General features: G+C 46.7%; 1 protein-coding gene and 1 long non-coding RNA gene across 5 annotated transcripts in view; one reads left to right on the forward strand and one right to left on the reverse strand.

Moving 5' to 3' along the window:
• LOC112544792 (uncharacterized) overlaps positions 1–548 on the forward strand; it is a 90319-nt gene extending 89771 nt beyond the window's left edge. Inside the window, exon 3 of the long non-coding RNA XR_003088121.2 lies at positions 421–548. This is a non-coding gene — a long non-coding RNA (uncharacterized LOC112544792). The remainder of the gene's footprint in view (positions 1–420) is intronic.
• TRIO (trio Rho guanine nucleotide exchange factor) overlaps positions 1–18244 on the reverse strand; it is a 412227-nt gene extending 393983 nt beyond the window's left edge. The window contains exon 1 of one of the 4 annotated variants that reach the window (XM_006117079.4): positions 17245–18236. In XM_006117079.4, coding sequence (XP_006117141.2) covers positions 17245–17353 — 109 coding nt within the window. In that variant the 5' untranslated portion in view covers positions 17354–18236. Of the gene's footprint in view, positions 1–16435; positions 16621–17244 lie in introns of those variants that run through there. The other 3 variants (XM_075921462.1, XM_014570469.3, XM_075921463.1) reach the window with 3 other exon arrangements.
• Positions 18245–22497: the final 4253 nt, after the last annotated feature.

The raw sequence follows: 22497 nt of genomic DNA on the forward strand, positions 1-22497 counted from the left end.
CTAGTAAATACATTATTCTTCCACGATAGCTGGTTTTTTGCTTTAGACAGTTCACAAGTGACTTGAGAGTACAATCTAAAATTGCCTTTATAAATGAAAGAGAAAGAATATAAGCTGGTAAGTTTTCCTTTGAAGAATGCTTTTAAGTGAAATTTCGCTGTGCACTTAGTTTAGTCGCACCCATCTTGAAGATTTCCAGAATTACTGACAAATATCACTTTGTTGACAGAACTTTATTTTCAAAAAGGTCCCCACCATAATGAGCAACTTTCTCTCCAGCAAAAGCAGCAGCCAGAATAGTAAAATAGGATGTCAAAATGTTCCCTGGGAGCCAGTGACTGAGTGTTTAGTGATACACTAACTTGGTTTGCTAGAAATCGGGCTGGAAAAATCTTTATTCTATTCTTGTTTTGCTGGCAGCTTGCAGTTGTTAACAAAAGAGTTGTGCAATGGTGCCTGTTACAGATGGAGAGGAAGTTTCCTTTCCAAAAGGATGCAGCATGGCAAACTACCATGGCTAGGATTAAACCAAGAGGAAACCACTTAATGCTTGCAGATGAAGCAGAATTCTGTTCAGTTCCTTTCAATTTAACCCTATTGAACCTAATAAACTATGGCCACATCTATACTTACCCCCAGACTGGTCTTGATGTTCTGGTGTCCGATTTAGCGGGTCTAGTAAAGACCTAGGTGTTGGTATTCTTACTCCCTGTGAGGAATAAGGGAAATCAATGGGACCATTTCTCCCATCAACCTCCCACTGTGAGGATAGCATCCAAGTTCAAATCAAAGTACATTGGTTCCAACTACGCAATTAACGAAGCTGGAGTTGTGTATCTGGATTCAAACTTCCAAGTTAGTATAGACATGATCTAAGAGCAGTTTTCCCACTCCATACTCAACATCACCCAAGTATCTGGATTGCTTCTGAATTGGAATATAAAGCAGATCAGTGGACGAAACTCTCTTTGAACCAGCAGTAGGAGTCTTTACCCTAAATGGGCTGGCAGTTTTTATTAATGTATTCTAACCAATCATCTACATTTCTCATTTCCTCCAAAATACTTTCACAAATTGTTGACTGTTCCCAGACACTTGCTCTTAATGGAAGCTGAAGATCTAGTGTTCATAACTGAGCACTAGCTTTTCTATGTGTATCCAAAAAATTGCTTCACAACTCAGGTTTTAACTATTGTTACCCCTTTCTGACCTAAGTTGAAGGCCTTGTAGGTTGTTTTCTTTCAGAAGAGAAACTCATGTGAGTCATTTATCCAATCCTATTTACAGAAAAATTACAAGTCACATTTTCCTGATCACAGGAGTAATGTGACAAAAGAAAGTTTAGGGCCCACAGCTCCCAATTTCTTTCAACCAATACAGCACCCAGAGGTGCAGCTTTTACTATACAAACATGCTACCAGTACTTTCATGACTATAGTGCTTCATTTCTGCCTTCTCCCTCACCATCTCTAATCTTTCCTTTCCCATACACTAAAACTAACAGTTCCAATCAATCAATGCTCTACCCTCTGTGTTTGGTGTAGCAGTCCCCAGGAAAATCCCTTGGGCAGAACATGGTTCAGCTTTTTCTCAAGCCTTGCCATATGGCCACATTTCAGGTGGTACTCCTACTGTTTCAGCTACCTGGTTACATAAAATAACTCAATGGCTTTTTACACTCATCAATGAAATTGTGACTATCAATCACATACCCCCCAATCCCAGCATCAAAGTTTAACCAAACTCTTTGACACAGTGCCACTAACTGGAATGAACAAGGATTATTCTCCAACCTGACCATACTACCAGTCCTACTGTCATCTTCTACCTAATCATTTCAATTTAATTTGATAGCTTAGTCTCTAATTTAATGTCGGATCTTTACCTGAAAAAGTAACACAAAAGAAACTTGACAGGGAATTTAAAGAGAAAAGGGCATAGAGGACATTAAAAATACAGTAAAAATTAGACATGCAAGCTTCCTTCTCATTTTGTAAAATAATTCTTTTTACTGCTGTGGACTAGGGATGTAAGAAATTAATTGACTACGTTATAAGCAAATGCTTATCAGGTAGTCGAGTAGGAATTCAACTAGTAGCATCCTCCCCTTGCTGTCTCTATCAGAGCAAGGCAGCAAGGGCAGGGGAAACCCAAGCCGGTGCTGGGGGAGCTAGCTTAAAAGCCGGTTCCCCCAGCACCGTCTCTGTGGGGGGCAGGAGGCAGCGGGGAAAAGGCACAAAGGGGATTGAAACAGTCCCACTTGTACTGGTTCGCCTGCTGCTCCTCTCCCTTTGAAATGTACAAGGGCCGCCTACAGCTCTTGTACATTTCCAAAGAAAAGTGGCACAGTGGGGAACCCATGCCAGCAGGGACTGAAGCAGTCCCCACTGGTACAGGTTCCTACTGCCTCTCTCCCTTTGAAATGTACAAGAGTGGCAGGTGACTCTTGTACATTTCAAAGGGCAAGACATAGCAAGATCGTGAGTGTTCCACTTATCGAAAAATCAAATAGTCAATGAAAATTCCACCAACTACACGATTCACTGCTTAATCAAAATTTTACACTCTTATTGTGGACAATTCCCTTTGTTAATTAGTGTAACTGCAGCACAGCTTCTCGACGTATCCATTAAACAGGAATTAGCTATTACAAGAACATCAGAATGCCCACATTTAATCAGATCATCAATAGTCCATCTAGCTCAGGAGTGGTTAGGACCACATGCTTCACAAAGTTGGTAACAGCTAATAATTTAGATCCCATCATTTTGTATATATACTGTTAGGAATATTTCCCCCCCCCCCATGGTGCATTACTTTGCAGTTTTCAACATTGAATTTCATCTGCTATGTTGTTACTCAGTCACCCAGTTCTGAGAGATCCCTTTGTAACTCTTCTCAGTTCAATTTGGATTTAGTCATATTAAGTAATTTTGGATAGTCTGCAAGTTTTACCATTTTATTGTTAACCCTTTTTCCAGATTATTGAGATCAGTGCTGTTCAGCATATTCATAAATTAAAATCCTAGGATAACCCCTCTATTTATCTCTCTCCATTATGGCAACAGATAAAGGGGGGAGGGGAAGATAGGAATAAATTAACAATTTACTAATCCACGAGAAGACATTCCCTCTTACCCCATAACTACTGACTTTAAGTGTCTCTGCTAAGGGACCCATCAAAAGCTTTCTGAAAGTCCAAAACTAACTGGATTTTGCTAGCCCAACCATGTTTAAGAGGTGGGAGAGGGGGGGTTCTCCACATATCTGACAAAGTTATCCTGGCAAAACTGTAGCATAAGATCTGCCCTGATATTTTACTGCACCAGAGAAGTAAAAATATCCAGTCTCAGTGTCAAACTAGAGGCACTTAAAAGTTTGTTCTTTGCTGTGAATATTCCCCCTCTTCCCCCATCAAAGTGATGTCTTCCACAATGGCAATATCCTTCCTGAACTAGAGTGATTCAGCTTTGCAGATGTTGATGCATACTACTTTGCCAGCAATGCACACCATCCATGCATACACTTACGATAAGCATAATAAGGCAGAACGTAATATGTTGTGCATAATATTTCCGATAAACTACAAATAATTATTTCAGCAGCAGTGAAAGTGGCTACCTTTTTGTAGGCATGACTCACAAGATACTTAGGAATGCAAAATCCATTTCCTCCCCAACAAACAGATTTTAATGGGCTCTTAACAGTACTGAAATTCAGTCATATCCTGATTTTAAACTTGGACAGCTCTCTTGATCAGATGGTTAAAGCAAGTTAATGTAAAGTCAGAGAATGAACCCGTTCACATCACTGTGTTTTTATACACAATCTCTCTCTTTAGTGGGCCAGTGTACAGCAAGGGTAGTATCTTATCTTTACAGATTGCCAAAAGAATTGTTGCAGATTCTTATTTTTGTGTGTTGTTCCCAAACCTCTCAGAAAGAAGTTGATGCAACTTGGCAATTCTTGAGCTAAGCGCACCTATGGGAAATCCTGCTACAGCATTTATTTTATTTGTCACAATATACACAACCTAAGAGAGGCTTTATATTGACTTTATATATAAACTAGGCACAATGGCACATAGAAATCAATGGATCAAACAGTATTTCCTCATTAAATCAGTAACTGCCTCGTTCATACATTAACAAGATTCCACAAACACCACCAGAAGGCCTTGTCTACAAGGGATTCCCTTTAAAAAAAAAAAAAAAACCTCACAAATATCAAACTACTACAAGTTTTAAGCTTGTCAGAGCATTTATCTTTTACCATGCTACTGTGCATCCCAGAAGCATGCTCTCCCTTTCCCACTGTAATGCTGCAAGCTAGAGGGGAAAAGGTATCAGGTGACCATGTCTCCTCTCTCAGCTGTCCTTTTAGAGCAGTGGTCACCAGAAGGTGATCTGACTGGTTTGGCCAGGAGGCTATCAAGTGCTGACACTTCAGTTGCTCCTTCCCCCAATGCCATTCTTTTCCTGTCCTCTGAGTGTCCCCCTTTCACAACCACTGTATCCCATCTCCACAGAGTGAGCAGGGACAGGGCCTAGGAGAAGGGGCAGGGAAGGAGGCAGGACCAGGGTATTTGGACTTGAGGCAGAACCTGGACTGACAAATTCAGCAAGTGATCTTGTGCTTAAGAAGATTGGAGACCACTGTTATAGAGGGAACTATGACTTGCCTCTAGCTCCCTCTATGAGCTGACTGAGGAATACCACTTCCACCCAGAAAAGCTAAGCAGCCACCCAGTGCCAGGAACTGCTTTTGCACAGTAGAGCTGTTGTACCTAGATATTTTGCCCAGCTCCAGTCTCATCTGTGGACCCCATACGGTCTACCACGCCACCGGATGCAAACTGCGAGAGCCTCAGCCCGCTCCCTGCCTGCCTCTGCCCCTGCCCAGCACTCAGTGAAGCAGGGTCACGTGCTTCTGTGAAACCTGAGAGCCCCGAGAGAAGGGCAAAGGCTTCTCACACTGCTCCCACCCCCAGTAGCTCCCATTGGCCAGTTTCTAGCCAATAGCAGCTGCCTGTTTGCAGAACAGGGAGCAGATGAAGTGCCCCCGCCCATCAGCCCCAGGGCTCTCAGTGATTGCAGCAACAGCAAACATGGCCCCTGCAGTTGCTGTGAGCCATACAGGAGCACGGAAGGCAGGGACTCTGGTTAAGGATATGCTGTGCTGCTAGCTTGGCCATCCAGGTAAGGTCTCCCAGCTAGAGCCTGCCTCTCGCATCCCAAATCCTCCTTCTCCCAATCCTCTGGACTCAGCATGAGCTGGGACCCAGTAGTCCAGGCTTGTGCTGATCACTGCACCTCTGTCAGACTGAAAACCCGTTTAGGGTATTTTTCATATATACTACTGTTGCCCTGACAGAATTGCTGCTCTCCTGATTACTAGCAAAATACCGAGTTGTAGTGCAGACTCCCTTTAGCTGCTAAGCATTTAACATTAACAACCAGCCTATACCAGCTGTCTCCATTATTACTATCACTTGCAGTAAGGATGTTAAAATATGGTTATCAGGTTAATTGTACAGTTGATACAATCTGTATCAGCTATATGATTAGTCGATAGGACTGTTGTGCAGAGCCACAACAGGGGTAGCTCCAGGAGTCAGCTCAAACAGACTGAGCAGTCCTATCTCATGCTAGCTCCAGGAGCCACCTGCGCAGTACCGCTGCATTTTAAACATAGTAAGAGCCACTGAGCTCTTACTACATTTAAAATGCAGAGGTGCAGTGATCAGCACAAGCTGGGACTACTGGGTCCCAGCTCATGCTGAGTCCAGTGGCCCCTGTTCACGACTGACATCCCTGTCCACTGCCCTGGCTGCCACAAACAGAGACTTGTGCCGGACCAGACTCTGTGCACGGTGGCCAGCCTTGTCCACCACAAATAGAGACTGCTCCAGCACCAGCCCGTTAGCGGCATACTCTTCTGAAACCACAGGCACACCTTTCACCCTTTCATTCCAGACAGCCAACATCAACGAGAATTTTAGTCTAATATAAAGTGCATCTGTTTCTTAAAACATAATTTCAAGATTGATTTCTGCACTCTCCTGGATTCCTGACACTGAGCTTCCTTTGTGTGCAGGGCAATTATAATAAAATTCTTACAATGAATTCAACCGTACCACAGAATCTCTATGGATATATATTTCTAATAATAATTAGGGATATTTAGTTGAGTAAACTAAATGTATTGACTAGCTGATGGCATGATACAGGGAGAGAGGTGACATGCAGCACAGCTGAGCTGGGTAATAAGAGCTGGGAAGCCCAGCCCATAACTCAGCTGGGGGATGGGGGACAGGAGCTGGCACATGGCTCAGCTGGGCTTCGGCAGGAAACCCAAGAAGGGGGCAAGATGGGGGCGAGGGGTGCAGCGGGGGGGCCAGAAATTACCACCCCTGGTCTGGTAAAAATCCCTCATCTGGGACCAGTCAGTTCCAGAGGGTGCCAAACCAGGGAGGTCCAACTTGTACTTGTACTACTGACCAAGATGGTGACAATGACTAAAATACTGCTCTGGGAGATTGTTTTTGTAGCATCTCTAAATAATGGGGGATTTCAATTACAGGCAGTCCCCGACTTACGCGGATCCGACTTATGTCGGATCCGCAGTTACGAACGGGGCTGCCCCAGAGTACATGGACTGCGGGACCTCGCGGTCCTGCCGCCCGTGTACTCTGGGGCTTTCTCTGCGTCTCCCTGGTCTGCAGACCAGGAAGATGCAGAGCAAAGCCGCGGAGGGGCTCGGGCAGCGGGGCAGCCCAGGCGCGCCTGGGCTGCTCTGCTGCCGGCTTCCCCGAGGCTTTGCAAAGCCGAGGGGGGGGCTTGGGCAGCGGGGCACCCCAGGCGCGCCTGGGCTGCTCCGCTGCTGGCTTCCCCGAGGCTTTGCAAAGCCGCGGGGGAAGCCAGCAGCGGGACAGCCCAGACGCCCCGCGGCTGTCCTGCTGCCAGCGTCCTCAGAGGCTTTGCTCCCCGTCTCCCTGGTCTGCTGGTCTCCTGGTCTGCTGCGGTGGGGGGGGCGCAGCTAGTACGCCTCTCCCCCCCCCCAGCAGACTAGGCTTTTCACCGGACGCCTGTGGCAGAGCAGCTGGGGTGCTGCCGGTTGGTCCCGCAGCGCTGCTCTGGGCGCTACTGGTCCAACCCAGCAGCACCCCAGCTGCTCTGGTCCTGATTCAGCCGCTGCTGGTCAGTTTCAGCAGCGGCTGAATCAGGACGCCTGGGGCAGAGCAGATGGGGTGCTGCTGGGTTGGTCCAGTAGTGCCGAGGAGCGGCGCTACTGGAGCAACCCAGCAGCACCCCAGCTGCTCTGCCCCTGGCGTCCTGATTTAGCCGCTGCTGAAACTGACCAGCACTGACTACAGGAAGCCCGAGGTAGAGTTGCTCTGCCCCGGGCTTCCTGGAATCAGCTGCTGATCAGTTTCAGCAGCAGCTGACTTGGGAACGCTTGGGGTTCTTAAGTTGATTCTGTATGTAAGTCAGAACTGGCGGTCAGTTTCAGCAGCGGCTGAATCTGGACGCCAGTTCCGACTTACATACAGATTCAACTTAAGAACAAACCTACAGTCCCTATCTTGTACGTAACCCGGGGACTGCCTGTATTCCCACATTGACTATGAACATGTCATCTCAGGAAAGGAGACAGAGATAAGATTTCTAGCTACTACTGAATACCTCTTGGGGCAGTTAGTCCTGGAACTCACTGGGGGAGAACATTTATTTATTTAGTTCTAAGCAAAACACAGGAACTGATTCAAGATGTGTATGCAGCTTAACTGCTTTATAGCAGTGACTACAACACAATTAAATGTAACATCCTTCTATGGGGGGAAAAAACACCAACAAAACTCATCATGATAGCATTATCTCCAAAAGGGGTCATTACATAAAAATGCAGCTAAACAGAATGTAGAACAGTCAAGAGTGAAATGGCTGCAAGGGACATGGAAATTTTTTAAAAACCATAATAAATTCTTATACTACCCATCACAGGGACATACTCCGAACCCAATCCCCCTCCCCTCTCTTACCCTTCTCTTCCCCCAGAGCCAAACACTTCCCCTCCCTGCTGTAACCCAGTCCCCTTTCTCCCCCAACCTTATGTCCCGGTCCCAACAGACACCACCGCTTGAAATGCAACCCCCACCTTTTCCATTATTTTCAATGGGAACGTTGACCCCGCATAACACGTTTTCACTTAACACGATCATTTTCTCAAACACATCTATAGTGTTAAATGAGGAATTACTGTATATCCTTGTTTTCTGTGTCATATTAACTGTACATATTAGGACTGAATGGAATGGTCTCAGCTACCCAGAACAAAGATTATTGGCACAAATACCGTAAGTTACCTGTCAGCTCAAGTAGGAACACAGCAGACAAATCCACATCCATAGCTTCACTTTTGTCCTCAAAACTCTATGTCCACAATAGTATTCCCTGCAAGCTGAGGGCCTGGGCAGTCACCCAGGGGAGATTCAAATACTACCCAGCTGATTAGCAGAGCACCCACAGTGGCCAAAGCCAGCACCGTATGTTTCTATTGATGGTGCACATCTTCATGTGCCTTGGTGCACATAACACAATTTAGTCTGTACACTAGTGGAAAAACATCCCCTTAATTTTGCTAGCAGTCTTTTCTTCCATTGGAAGCAGGGTTTTCACTAGTTATTGAACTGTTGCAACTGAGCTCTCACCATTAGCTTAGAACAATCTGGACAAACATCTCCATCTTCCTGTTGGATAGCCATCCAGAAGTTATTACCTTTTAAACAGTGGACATTAGATAGATAGCTGAAGGATATATTATATAGACCAGTGACTCTCAACCTTTCCAGATTATTATATTACTTTTAGGAGTCTGATTTGTCTTGTCCCCCCCAAGTTTCACCTCACTTAAAAATTACTTACTTACAAAATCAGATCAGTCAGTACTCAGAGATATTAACAAACATTTTTTACACCATTAGCTGAAAGGCTTTTTTCAAAAACAGTTCAGAATCCGGAATGCTCACCTAAAGCCTTGATTATTCACTGAGCACAAGAGCTTAAATTTTACCGATGCAGTTCTATTTCAGACACTATTAATAATTAAACGCAAAATGGCCTTCTTAAGAAGTTAACCACAGGTGGAAGCTCTTTATTAGGAATTGATTTATCTTAGTTCTTTTTGGGGGAAAAAAAAATCTACTACACATCTCAGCTTCTACCACCACCTCAATATTTAATAAAAGGGGTCAATGGTCACCAACTTAGTAAAGTTTGCCTCTCACTTCCAATATACACATCACTGCATAGACCTACACAATGTTAGCAGCAGATAAGCAACCATGACTACTTTGTCATGATTCTTTAACCCGCCCCCCGCAAAAAAAAAAAATCATTAAAATAATGAGTAATTCAAACACTACTCCCCTATTATTCAGGATTGTATTCCATCAGTTTACACGTAGCCTCATTTGTGTTATGGGGCTCTCTCTCATTTTCATGAATGGTTGTATACTTGTAATTCCTTGTATGACAGTTCAAGTTAAATGATTTGCTAATTCCCCCCATTATAACTTTGTCTTAGAAGGTTATCCAATAGTATTCATGTTCTTGTTCTAATTGTAATTGAGACTGAATGTAAACAATTTTGATTTTATAAGGGTAAAGAAAACGGCCTAGTCTACAGTAGGGATATGAAGATTTAATAGGTAAACCTCACTCTTAAGTTAACAGGTAGAGCTGAAGCAGCTCCCACCAGCTGCAGGCAAAAGGCTGCTTGAGTCCCACTGGTGGCCTGCCACAAACAGGTCTATGCTAGAGCAATCCTCTTCCTCCAGCGGGCACAGGCACCCCATAGGCACAGGCTGCTCCAGCCAGGACGCCAGAGCAGCCTCTGCTTGCGAGAGGGGAAAGGCACACGTCCCACCAGCTAACCCCCCTTTAATCAATTAATAAGTTTAACTGGTTAGCTAATTAAACAATAGTTTACATCCTTAGTCTACATTAAAATGGTACAATAACGCCAGCTATGACTTTCAGGAGTGTGAAAAAGCCACACCTCTGAATGGCACAGTTAAGCACTCTAGCCTCTGGTGTACACTCTGCTAGGCTGACAGAAATTTTTTGTTGAACTCACAACTGCTTCTCAGGTTTCAGCAGGGTCTACACTGAAGCACTACAGCGGCACAGGTGCTGCTGTGCCACTACAGTATTTTTAGTGTAGATAAGTCCTATGCTCTCTGTTCATGCTTTCAAATAAAAACATCGCAAACTTTTTGTATTTCAATTCTTCAGTGTTTCATTTCCGACAGTGAACCTAACAGGCCGCTTCCTCATCTCAATAACAACTTAAATAAGCCTTGCTGTGGTGTACTGGTTGACAAGTCTCAATCTTTATACTCTGAAGCAAAATGCAGGAGTTACAGCTACCAAAATTCTTAAGATTAAGATGTGTCATGGAAATATTTCATTGTTTTCAATTAGCTTCTTTTTCCACTTATCCTGAAGGCATCAACTAAATTTTGCAAAATGACCTTTCTAAAAGCAGCTTGATGTCCTTTCTGTAAAAGGAACAGTGAAATGTTAAACAAACCTGCATTTTATAAAAATGTAAGTTTTACTGGTCAATTTCTTCCCCCTGCCCATACGCATAAGGGCAAACAAATATCCAAAAGCACAATGTTCCTGTCTCTCAGAAGTAAGAGGGTGGTGACGTACGTAGGTGTTACATAGGGAGGTGGTGGAAATAGGGATGTTAAGCAAGTAGTCAAGTAGAGTACTCGACTACTTGCTTCCCCGCCCCTCCCCCCTCGCTGCCTCTGTATGACAGGCAGCAAGGGGAGGGGGAGAACAGGAGCCAGTTCCCCCGAGCAGCGTCTTGCCGTGTCTCCTGCCCCCCCCCCCCCGCCCCCTCCACAGGCCTCTATCAGAGGCACCAGGGAAGGAGGGATAGGGGAGGCTGCTCTGGCAGCTTCCCCTGTTCATGATGTACAGGGGCTGGGACTGAGTAGTCCCAGCTCACACTGGTATGAGATGAAGAACCTCTGCATTTAAAATGTGAAGAGCCTGGTGACTCTTACTACATTTAAAGTGCAGAGCTGCAGTGTGGGATGGCTTCTGGAGCCAGCACAAGCCAGGACTGCTCAGTTCTAGCTCCAGCTGGTTCTGGGAGCTATCCCTGCTGCAGCTCTCCAGAGCAGCCGCTAATCAATGAATTGTGTAGTCGATACAAATTCTATCGACTACACAATTAGCCAGATACGGATGTTAAATTGTGGTTAGGTGGAATCTCCATCCCTAGAGGTTTTTAAGTCCTGGCTTGACAAAGCTCTGGCTGGGATGATTTAACTGCAGTTGGTCCTGCTTTGGCAGGGGTTGGACTTGATGACCGCCTGAGGTCTCTTCCAGCCCTAGGATTCTATGACACTAACCAGAGACACTTGAGTTTCATTGGCACAGAGCAGCTTCATGTTCCCCCTACACTTCCAATCAAAAATTCTTCAAACTAACTTATTCCATATAGCCTTTCACATGGAGGACCTACTAGTAAGCACCCACCAAAAATGAAACATATAACAGACATTATTTCCCACCTGTTCATTATCTTCATCGCACATCTACATTTCGTCCTCTCTATTGACATCAATGATCTGTTAAATATTTTTACAGTAGTATACTGTAGACCACACTTTCAAAAAGAGTCCCTTGAGCATAGCTAAAAACAAAGCATTTCAACATCTCTACTCTAGCTACAGGTTTATAGTCACATCATTCAGTCATTTTTCCAAATTCATTAATTGCATTCTAAGTATAAAGAAAAAAGTATATCAGTGCTATGTTAAATAAACACTTCGCTATCAAATAAAGTATTTTATATCAACAATATGGAGTGCAAAACATGTTGTGTCCTTAGAAATATTTTGATGAACAATGTTGACAGTTCTTGCAAAGATTAAGTGTAACATTTGTAGTTGGTTATAACCAGGGCTTGACAAGCGGCGGCGAGCCCCACTCGCCAGCCACGCGGTTTGGCACACTGCGCATGCTGGCTTAAAATCTACTCACCCCGGGCGAGTAGACTGACTAATTTATCAAGCCCTGGTTATAATTAAGTTTTACACAAAGCTTTTCAACTGCTAACCTATACTAACTAGACTCACCACACTCTGCTTACTTGTTAGATGTCATCTTCTCTTCTCCCCAATTGTTTAACTTCTATAACCCAGCTGAGCTGTACTATTAGAAACATCTGTTTGATATTGCATTTTAAGATTTTCTATCAACAGAAAGCTATTTTGAGGCAGAAAAGTATAAATACTGTTTCCTGTTGCTCAAGAGTTTGACTAGTCATCTTGGTAGTCAGGGGAGATGTTCAGTAAAGCAACTCCCTCAAGTACAAGATACAGACACAAAATGTTGACTGACTCGGTGTTCACTGACATCCTCAAAATCAGACCACCCACTCACTGTCTAAGGTTCTCAAAACTCAAAAAATTCAAGGTGGAATTTTCCACTTTTTTAAAATGTTCCAATGTAACATTTCATATTCTCTTGTATGTCACCTTCTCTACTGATTACTTACCAATTTATGATTGAGGATATATTTATCATCCTTTAAGTTCTAGCCAAGACACAAAAATTCTTCACACAATAACTACAATTAATAGATTCCAAGGCCAGAAGGGACCAGTTATCTTCTAGTCTGACCTACCGTGTAACCAAGGCCAGAGAATTTTCCCCAAAAATAATTCCTAGAGCAGACCTTTTTGAAAATCATCCAATCTTGATAGAGAAACCATCAGGGAGAGTGGGGAAATCTACAAACCACATTATATGGCACCAATGGTTAATTCATGCCTTATTTCCAGTCTTTGTCTAGCTTCTAATACCAGCCATTCGATTATTACCTTTCTCTTTTAGATCTGGAGCCAATTATTAAGTATTTGTTTCACGCATAGGTTAATGAAAAATTGGATTGGAAACAGTGATATGTTAAAACAAAATCGTTTTGACAACTAAAAATTTATACAGTAATAAAGGTTTTATAGAAATTACCTTCTGGGATCAAGGCAGGAAGCGCGGCCGTCATGGCCCCCCCGCTATCTCGGCCACCACTGCCTGCTGCTGTCCTACCTGCTCAGCAAGGCCAGCAACGGGTGAGTGCAAGCAGGACTTCTGGCCAGCCGGGCCAAGGCTGGACTGCTCCTCACAGGAAGGGGGCACCATTCGCCCCAACCCTGCTTTGCTGCCACTAGCCTCCCCCACAACACAGTGGTTCTCAGACTTTTTGGTCTGAGGCCCAACTGTCTCAATGCAAACCTTTCCATGGATCACCAGTTGCTAATGAAAACTCTCTGTTAATTACATAATTACATCCAAGCCATTTTGCTAGTGCTGCAGCTAGGGAGAATAGTTTAATTTAACCAATAAGAAAGGAAATATTAATTTAAATTAAACAGACTATGTGCTTTAACTTTCTCATGTTAGTTTATCAGACTTCATTTTAAGTAAAATAAAATATTAATTATATCCAACACAAAAGGTTCCCATATTTTCTTTATGGCAGGGGTGAAGAACCTTTTTTGGATCAGAACAATCAGTTGGGAACCACAAGTGAGAAGCAAAAACCTCCAACCCTCACTGATGTGGCTTCCAACTGAGACACTTCTCTTTTCTGTTCTGGCTCTCCAGACCCACTGAGGTTCAGGGGCTTCCCATAGGCCAGATTTACTCTTCTGGGGTTCCAGGATTAGTGCATTTTGTGTACACACACACACACACACACACACACCCAGGCCCAGGGGTTTGGACAAAAATGGGGGTTCAGTGTTCAGGACAGGCTGCCAGCAAGAAGAATGGAGGTGCAGGATCTGGGCAGGAAGTGGGATGCAGGAGGGGATGATGATGCGAGGTCTGGATGGGAGGAAGGGTGCAGGAGCAAGGGTGGGTGCAGTGTGTGGCCGGGGGGTGGGAGCAGTGTGCGGCCATCAGCAGTGCAGCATGGAGCCCGGGATCAGCAGGAGACTGAGTCCCCCACTGACCCCAGCTCCATGCTCCACTGCCACTTTGAAATGCACACGAGCCCCCGCTGGGGACTCCTGTACATTTCAAAGCTGGCACGCCACATGCAGCCCCAGTGGGGGCTCCTGTACATTTCAAAGGAGGAATGCAGAAGTGCCTATCGAGTAGTGCCTACTCAACTGGTACATTAACCATTACTGAACATCATTAGTGGAGACAGTGCTGGGGAAGGGGAAGACTGGCCTTTCCGGCAGCTTCCCCCAGCACCAGCTCCTATTTCCCCCCTCCTACAGAGACAGCGGGGTGGGAAGCAAGTAGTCGAGGACTCAAGTACTCGCTTACATCCCTACTGTGCACCCCTGTAATTTATGAACATCCTTGTCACCCTCAAGTTTGAGTACATGGAGATAAACATAGTACCTCTATCCAATAGTAGACAGCACTCAACACATTTTGAGGAGATTCTTTTCTATTTTGTCAGGAGAACAGGCTGTGACTTGGAGCATGAGTTAAGAATGGGAGTAAGGGAATACACATCATATACATTCATTCTCCCCTTCCCAGCAGGGCCATTGATAAACAAAGTCAAAAAGCCAATACATATTAAAATTTCCACACCACGGGTAAAGAGACATTAGTTCCAGTTGCTTCTGGATACCAGTTAATCAACACCAGCACACACACTTTGTTGATGAGTTTACAATCAAACAAGATCCTTTGGGTTTGTTATGCCAAGAGGCTTGCTCTTTTTTGGTCGTCTAGGGGAGTAAGACAATGTCATTTTCAATAACTGGGGAAAATCTGGCAAAGGTCATCTAGTGTGGCTGACAATAACTTCCCCTGTCAACATGCCATAATGCAACACTATCACATGAACCTCAACATGAGCACACTAATGGATTTCCACTTTGACTGTTAAAAAACATTTATAGTTTTGCTGTCATTGTAGAAGCCTGCCTAAGACAAATGAACAAGAGGGCTGTCCCATTCTCACAGGAAACCTCATTCCGCACAAACTCCATCCCTCCTGGATTTCTTGGGTATCTGTGCACTGGACAACTTGTTTTGAGCCTTTTTCTAAGAGACCCAGACCTTTCAGATAAGGCTCAACGTCACGATTTACATGGCCCATCCATGCCAATCCCGCGAGCAGAGACGAAGTCTCTTTCCAACTGTACCTCCTCCCCCACACCCTTGTCAACAGAGAGAACCACTTCTTTCCCGAGTGCGGGTCATTCCCACGCAGCTCCCTCGTGGCATTGCCTGAGATACCCCAGGAACAAAGCTGAATTCTTACACATCTAACCCGGCCGCCCCGTCTTTCCAGCGGTGACTCTGCATTTTCTTCTCCTTTCCTGCCCTCGCCTTTTGGGGGCAGCCAGACAAAACGCGTAACCAAGGTTGATGTCCTCGCTACCTCCTCCTTGGGCCTGCGAGTAACCACAGCCCGCATCTCACCCCATCCCTGCCGCCGCCCAGAGCCACGGGAGGCACGCTGCACTGGCAGCCGCGGCCGCTCTTAGTTCATCCGCCTTATAGTCAGCGGGCGGCCCTCCCCCTCCACTGTCCCCAGCAGGCATGTGCTGGGTGCTCCCCGTCCCGGGCCCCAAATCTCTGCCGCTGTGCAGGCTCTATTGCTGGGGTGTTAATGCCTCCAGCACCTAAGCTGCTGTCGCCACATCATAGCTCACGCGCTGTGCTGCTGCTCCCTGGAGCGCGGCTGACCAGGTACCCAGGGGAGATATGGAGGGAGGAAGAGGCGGACTCCATTTTTATCCCAGCAGCCTGTCAACAAGCTCCCCCCTTTTCCCCTCCCCAAGTCTCCAAAGCGCAGGGAGACTTTCCAGCTCAGCCGCAAGACAGCAACACATGAGTAGCAGCCCGGCTCCTTCCACTGCTCCTCCTACATGCAGACAGGGAAATCCCTAAACGCTTCTACTTCCCGCTGTAAACAGTGGTTTGAATTTTTCCCTCTCCCACCCTTCTGCCTAATCACCGACTAGAGAGGCAGCCCGGACTCACTAGGATTGGAGTTGCATGGCTATTTATAGTTGTGTCACCCACACCCTACACAGCAAACATCACCCCATGATGTGCAAGTTTAACCTTCACAGTAGCAGTTGCCTCGAACACGCCTCCATTTTCCCCCTTAAATCCACGAGCTGCTTATATGCCCTTCCCTCCATTTGCAGGGACTTGCTCGTGTACAGCAGAGCTTTCCCATCTCTAACTTCAGCTGTGAAATAGGGCAAGGGGGGGTTAGCCCCTCAGCTGGCCGTCATAGAAAGTCCTTTTGTGTTTGGAGTCAAATGCTACCTTAAGGTTCTGCTTTCAAGTGCCAGTGGCATGTGTTTTCTTACTAAGGTCAGAAATACTCACACCTGTCACCAGTCCCACCACAGTTTGCTACATACCAGAAACATGGCGTTCACGCTGATTAAACTAAGCCGGTCCACACATTCGGATGAACATGCATCTCGGATGGGCTCCCAACTTTTGTAAGTGGCTACTAGGCCAACTGAGGTTTGTTAGGTCACTATTAGTGAGTGCTATATCACCCCTGTACATTTTTCCCCAATATGGAGTGAAGTGAAAAAGCAGCATGGCCGTAGGCAAAGGTCATAACTTACTGTGCGACAGTTGTGTACTGATAGTCCCCTCCTTTTCATCCCGGGGGAGGGGCGGAGTAGCAGCAGCTTCTTTTTTTTTTTTTTTTTTACTGTCATTCTTTAACACAGTTAACTATGACAAAGGCTGCAGTTCAGATTTCTCCCTGTGACATGCTCCATAGTAAGCTCTGCCATTACACTGACGTATATCTTAATAATATGGAACATACAACCGTCTCCTTAAAGAGAGACTTCCGAATACTCTCGATTGCAGTCGTGTATAAAAATGGATACTGTACAACGTATGCAATGCTGCAGACACCAACGCATCTGTGTGAGATCTTTTACACCCCTCCGCCTAGATACATGACTATAAATACAAGAGATTCCCCAGAGTTGCCTTCTTAGGGAGGGAAAGAAAAGCCTCTCCCAATAAGCTGCCAGTTTACATTTTTCACAAAGCCACTCCAGAGCAGCGAGCGAATCTCTCCTACTCCCAATTGAGGGAGAGGAAAGCGAGAAAAGACTTTTCACCACCTCCTCCAAGCTGGTTTCACATCTTGGCCTCCCAATTCCAATCTCTGCTGTGCCAAGGAAACCAACACACTACTCACCGGCTCGGAAAAATGCCGCGATGTCTGCAGAGTCTTTGGCCGCCTCGTCAGCCCCTTCTCCGGCGTTGCTGCTGCTGGTAGTGGAGGTGGTGGTAGTGGAGCTGCTCATGGCTGCTGCGTGCAGTGGCGGCTCCTCCAGACAAGATCCCCAACCAGCACCACCCTGATCCACTCGCTGCTCCCCCGCTGGTGCCTGGGAAGAGGAAGGTGTGTCTGTTTTTTGTCTTCAGGTCCCGGTTTCACCTTCTAGCAGCAGCCGACGCGGAAATCCAGGCAGCAGAAAGATGCACCGAGATAGGGGTGGGTGCTGGTGGCAACAATAAATAGAGGAACATGAAGATATCTGTGGAATTGCAGCTCTCCCGGAATCCCCTCTTCACCTCCAGCAGCCACCTAGGGGGCTGTATGTGAATGCACAGATTCAGTGCATGCGGGCAAGAGCAGCAGCAGAGACAATTGCAGGAGGAAGGGGGAGGGAGCATGGAGGGGAATTGCAATCAGTGCAGCAGGAAGCTGATGGGAGGGGAAATAGGGATGTTGCAGCCTCTTCAGGGATCAGGAGCAGCAGCTGCAATAGCAGTGGTGATGTCCGCAGCAGGCAGCGTCCTCCATATTGGTTCCAAGTGGGGTGGGCAGGGGGAGGAGAGGGGATTAGGAGAGAGACTCCCCGCCCAGAGTAGAAGAAACGGGGCCTCGGCGATCTCCGGCTCGTTCCGTTCCTGCTCGGCACTGGGCGGGCCCCGCAGGCAGCAAAAGGGCAGCGGCTGCCGCTGCTGAGGCGACTCCTCATTGGCTGCCAGCGGGAGCGAGCGCAGGCCGCCCTAGGCCGGGGATCCCCGCGCGCCAAGGGGGCAGGGTCACCCCCCGCCGGAGCAGAGGAGCCCCGCGGCGAGCCCTGGCGGCGCGTGGCTGGGGCGGGCGGGCGGGGCGGAGCCCAGCAGGTGGCGCCAGAGCCGCGGCGGGGGAGCCGGGCCCAGCCCGCGGGGTGGCAGCTGCTGAGACGGCGCGTGGGGCCCCTCCCAGCGATATTCCAGCGTGTAGGAAACGGCAGCTGCGCAAGGGACACGGGCGGCCCCGCCCCCTGTGGTAGGGCGAAGGGAAGTTCACCAACGTCTGCCCCAAACAGTAGGGAGAAGTAGGGATACCGCCCTGAAATGCGCATACAAGCAGCCAGCCCCGCCCCGCCGCAAGGCCCCCCCCCCCCCCCCCCCACACACACACAGCTACTTCTGTATCAAAGTCAGGGGGCAGCAGCCTAGGATTCTCCAGCCACATATGGCTCAGTACTAAGGATGGTAAATGGCAGTTACTTAACTAATGGTATAGTGCAGGGGTTCCCAAACTTTTTGACAGGGGGACCAGTAAATCCATTCACAAACTTTTGGAGGATGGGTAACATTTATTTGCATATTCATTAATCAAATGATGAATATTCAAATAAGTTGCTTCTGGTCCTCCCCCAGTGCCAGCTTTAGCAAAGCTTTTGATATGGTCACCCACACTATTCTTGCCAGCAAGTTAAGGAATATGGATTGGATAAATGGGCTGTAAGACAGGCAGAAAGCTGGTTAGACCAGGGTTTCCCAAACTTTTTACTTTAGTTGGAACCCTTTTTTTTCAGTACTGTTTTTTGCAGCCCAAAAATATAAAAACATAGAAAACAAACTGAGAAAATACCAGACATATAACATGTCTGGTATTTTCTCATTAGGTACATTTTATTAGTAGTAGATGTATCAGTTTGTAGTTTCAAACTGCATGGCTGCTAAATGTGCTCAGGCTGCATGAGTGTGTCTACCAGCCAGATGGTTTATTAGGTGATGAGCTTTCGTGGGCCAGACCCACTTCCTCAGATCAAATAGTGGAAGAAAATACAACCGCATCTGCTCTAATCACACTGACAGAGACCAGAAACTTCAGGATCTCTACCAAGCATTTATAAACCTCAACTACCCACCCAGAGAAATAAAAAAGCAAATTGAAAAAGCCAGACGAATACCTAGAAACCATCTACTTCAAGAAAGACCCAAGAAAACCAACAATAGAACACCACTTGTCATCACCTACGCTCCCAAACTTAAACCTGTCCAACACATTATCAATTAACCACAGCCTATACTGGAACAGGATACTAAACACCAAGAGACTCTGGGAGACAGACCCATAGTCTCCTAGGGTATGTTTAAACTACATGGCTCCGTCAAGGTATTCCACGAGGAATAACGGGGCTGCCAAAAAAGGGCTTTGATGTTGGCAGGGGAGCGTCCAGACTAGCGCGCTGAGCGGACAAACAGCTGATCAGCTGTTTGTCGGCTCAGTGCGGCAGCCATGTAAATTTAAATGAAGCCACGATCATTTAAATCGCGGCTTCATTTGACTTTCCCTATGTGTCTAACCTACATGCCTCTGACGACAGAGGCATGTAGTCTAGACACAGCCCTATAGACAACCACCTAACCTCAAGATGATTCTTACCAACAACCACAGGACATACTACACTAATACCAACCCTGGTACCTTCCCTTGCAACAAATCCCGTTGCCAGCTTTGTCCACATATTCACTCTGCTGATATCATTATTGGACCTAACCAAGTGAGTTATAAGATCAAGAACACATATTCCTGCACATCCAGAAATATAATTTATGCTATCATGTGCCGAAAGTGTCCGTCTGCTATGTACATTGGACAGACGTCTCAGACACTTCGCCAAAGGATCCATGCCCACAAAACAGATATTAGACAGGTTCACAAAGAAAAAGCAGTTTCTTGCCATTTCAACCAGCAAGGACATTGTCTCAACGACTTGATTACCTGCATCCTGCTTCAAAGACCTTTTCAGACCACACTTCAAAGAGAATCCTCTGAACTGTCATTCGTGCTTCAATTCAACACTTTACACTTAGGTTTAAACAAAGACATTAATTATCTTACCCATTACAAGAATAGCTTCCCCAATTATCACCTCTAATATCATTAGCTCACAGACATTTACCTTTCCCCCCCCCACCTCCTTCTGTTCTGAAATTTGATTTGTCCTTTTCATATGTGTTCATTTTTTTTAATTGTATCCTTTGGTATATATGGTTGTGACAATTTTCTTCCACTATTTGATCTGAGGAAGTGGGTCTGGCCCATGAAAGCTCATCACCTAATAAACCATCTTGTTAGTCTTTAAAGTGCTACATGGTCCTGTTTTTTGTTCCAGCTACACCAGACTAACACGGCTACATTTCTATCACTATTCTACCAGCCAGACAGTTCGCAACTACTCGAACGGGTGTGGGGGGGGGGTACAATAAAATCCCCGGGCCGGACTCACTCGTGCTTTGTGGGGGGGGAAGGGGGCAGTGCCCTGAGATCTGCATATGGCTGGGTCAGTCCTGCTCCCCACTGGCCGATTCGCTCCCTCACCCCCAGTACCCCTGCTGCGCCTCCAGCCAGCCCCACTTCCCCCAACCCTCTCCCAGACAGCCAATTCTCCCCCATTTCTCCTCACAATCTCCCTTGGCCAGCCCTGCTGTCCGCGGCCAGCCCTGCTTCCAGCGGCCACTTCTCCTCCCTCCCTCCTACATCTATCCCCAGCAAACTCCCTGCCTCCGATCTCATGCCCCCAGCAGCCCTGCTTCCGTTCACCCCTCACTCTCTTCCGGCCAGCCCTGATTCTCCAGGCAAGCCCTGCTTCCGGCGGCCGCTTCTCCCCTACTCCTCCTCCCGATCTCCCCCACTAGCCCCCTGCTCCCCCGGCCAGCTCTGCTTCTGCTGGCTGCTCCCCAATCTCCCTGGGCTGCCCTGATGCTCCTGTCCAGTGCTGCTTCCAGCAGCCAGCTCTCCCCTCCTTCTGCTCCTCCTCCCCAGCTATGCCTCTGCTGAGAGCAGGAACATCCAGCTACAGACTCCACCCAGGCTGGCCGAGGGCTTGGGGGACCCAGCGCCACACAGGCACTCTGGGAGCCTGGAGCACGTTGGCAACCACACTGAAGCCCGGTATTTTTTTCCTGCGGCCTAGTACCGGGCCGCAGCCCATAGTTTGGGAAACGCTGGTATAGTTGATACAATTTGTGTAGACTATACCAGTGTTTTTCAATCAGTGGTACAATTACCCTTCAGGGTACTGGAGAGAAGTCTGGGGGGGTACATCAACACAACTTAAACTTGGAGAAAACTGAATTTTTGTTTTACAACACTTCATTATTTTTGTACTTTTTACAAAATTTAATTGCCTGCCCGGCTACGATTAAGTTGTTTAAACAAATGTGTTGTGATAGCAGAACAAATTTTTGTGTGTCTAAAAACTGTAGGTACTGGGAGTACTTACAATTTTTTTTAATAAAGGGTTTTTTTTTAAAGGGATACTTTATTAAAAAAAAAGATTGCGAAACACTGGACTATACCATTAGTTGATAGGGCTGCTCTGCAAAGCTGCAGCAGGGGATAGCTCCAGGAACCCGCATGAGCAGGGACTGAGTAGTCCTGGCTCATGCTGCCTCCAGGAGGCACCCACACTGAGGCTCTGCATTTTAAATGTAGTAACCACCACTGGACTCATTACATTTAAAATGCAGAAGCGCAGCGCGCCGGACCACCATGAGTGGAACTGCTCGGTCCCAGCTTGCACTGAGTCCAGCAGCCCCTGTTCGCAGCGAAGAGGCTGGTCTCAAAGCAGACTCTGACCACATCCAGCAACAGCTCCTGTTTCTCCCCCCACCCCCTCCACTCCCACAAGCTTGGTGCCATGGGAGGAAGAGGCACAGCGGGGAAACGGCGTAGACAGTACTGGGGGGAACCGACTTTTAAGCTAGCTCCCACCAGCATCGGCTCCTGTTTCCCCCTTGCTGCCTCTCTCTGATAGAGGCAGCAAGGGGAGGTGACTAGTCAAGTCATAATCGACTATTCAATAAGCTTATGGTTATCGGATAGTCAACTAGTTGCTTTAATCCCTAGCCAGTCCAGAACCAAGTATGGCTCTCTTAGGATATGTCTACACTACAAAGTTAATTCGAACTAACGGACGTTAGTTCGAACTAACTTTCCTAGGCGCTACACTAGCGCTCCATTAGTTCGAACTTAATTCGAACTAACGGAGCGCTTAGTTCGAACTAGGTAATCCTCATTCCACGAGGACTAAGCCTAGTTCGAATTTACTAGTTTGAATTAAGGGCTGTGTAGACCCTTAATTCGAACTAGTGGGAGGCTAGCCCTTCCCAGCTTCCCCCTGGTGGCCTCTCTGGGCACAACCAGGAAAACTCCTCT

This window comes from Pelodiscus sinensis, chromosome 2, assembly GCF_049634645.1.
Source record: "Pelodiscus sinensis isolate JC-2024 chromosome 2, ASM4963464v1, whole genome shotgun sequence".
In the NCBI taxonomy this organism is placed as follows: Eukaryota; Metazoa; Chordata; order Testudines; family Trionychidae; genus Pelodiscus; species Pelodiscus sinensis.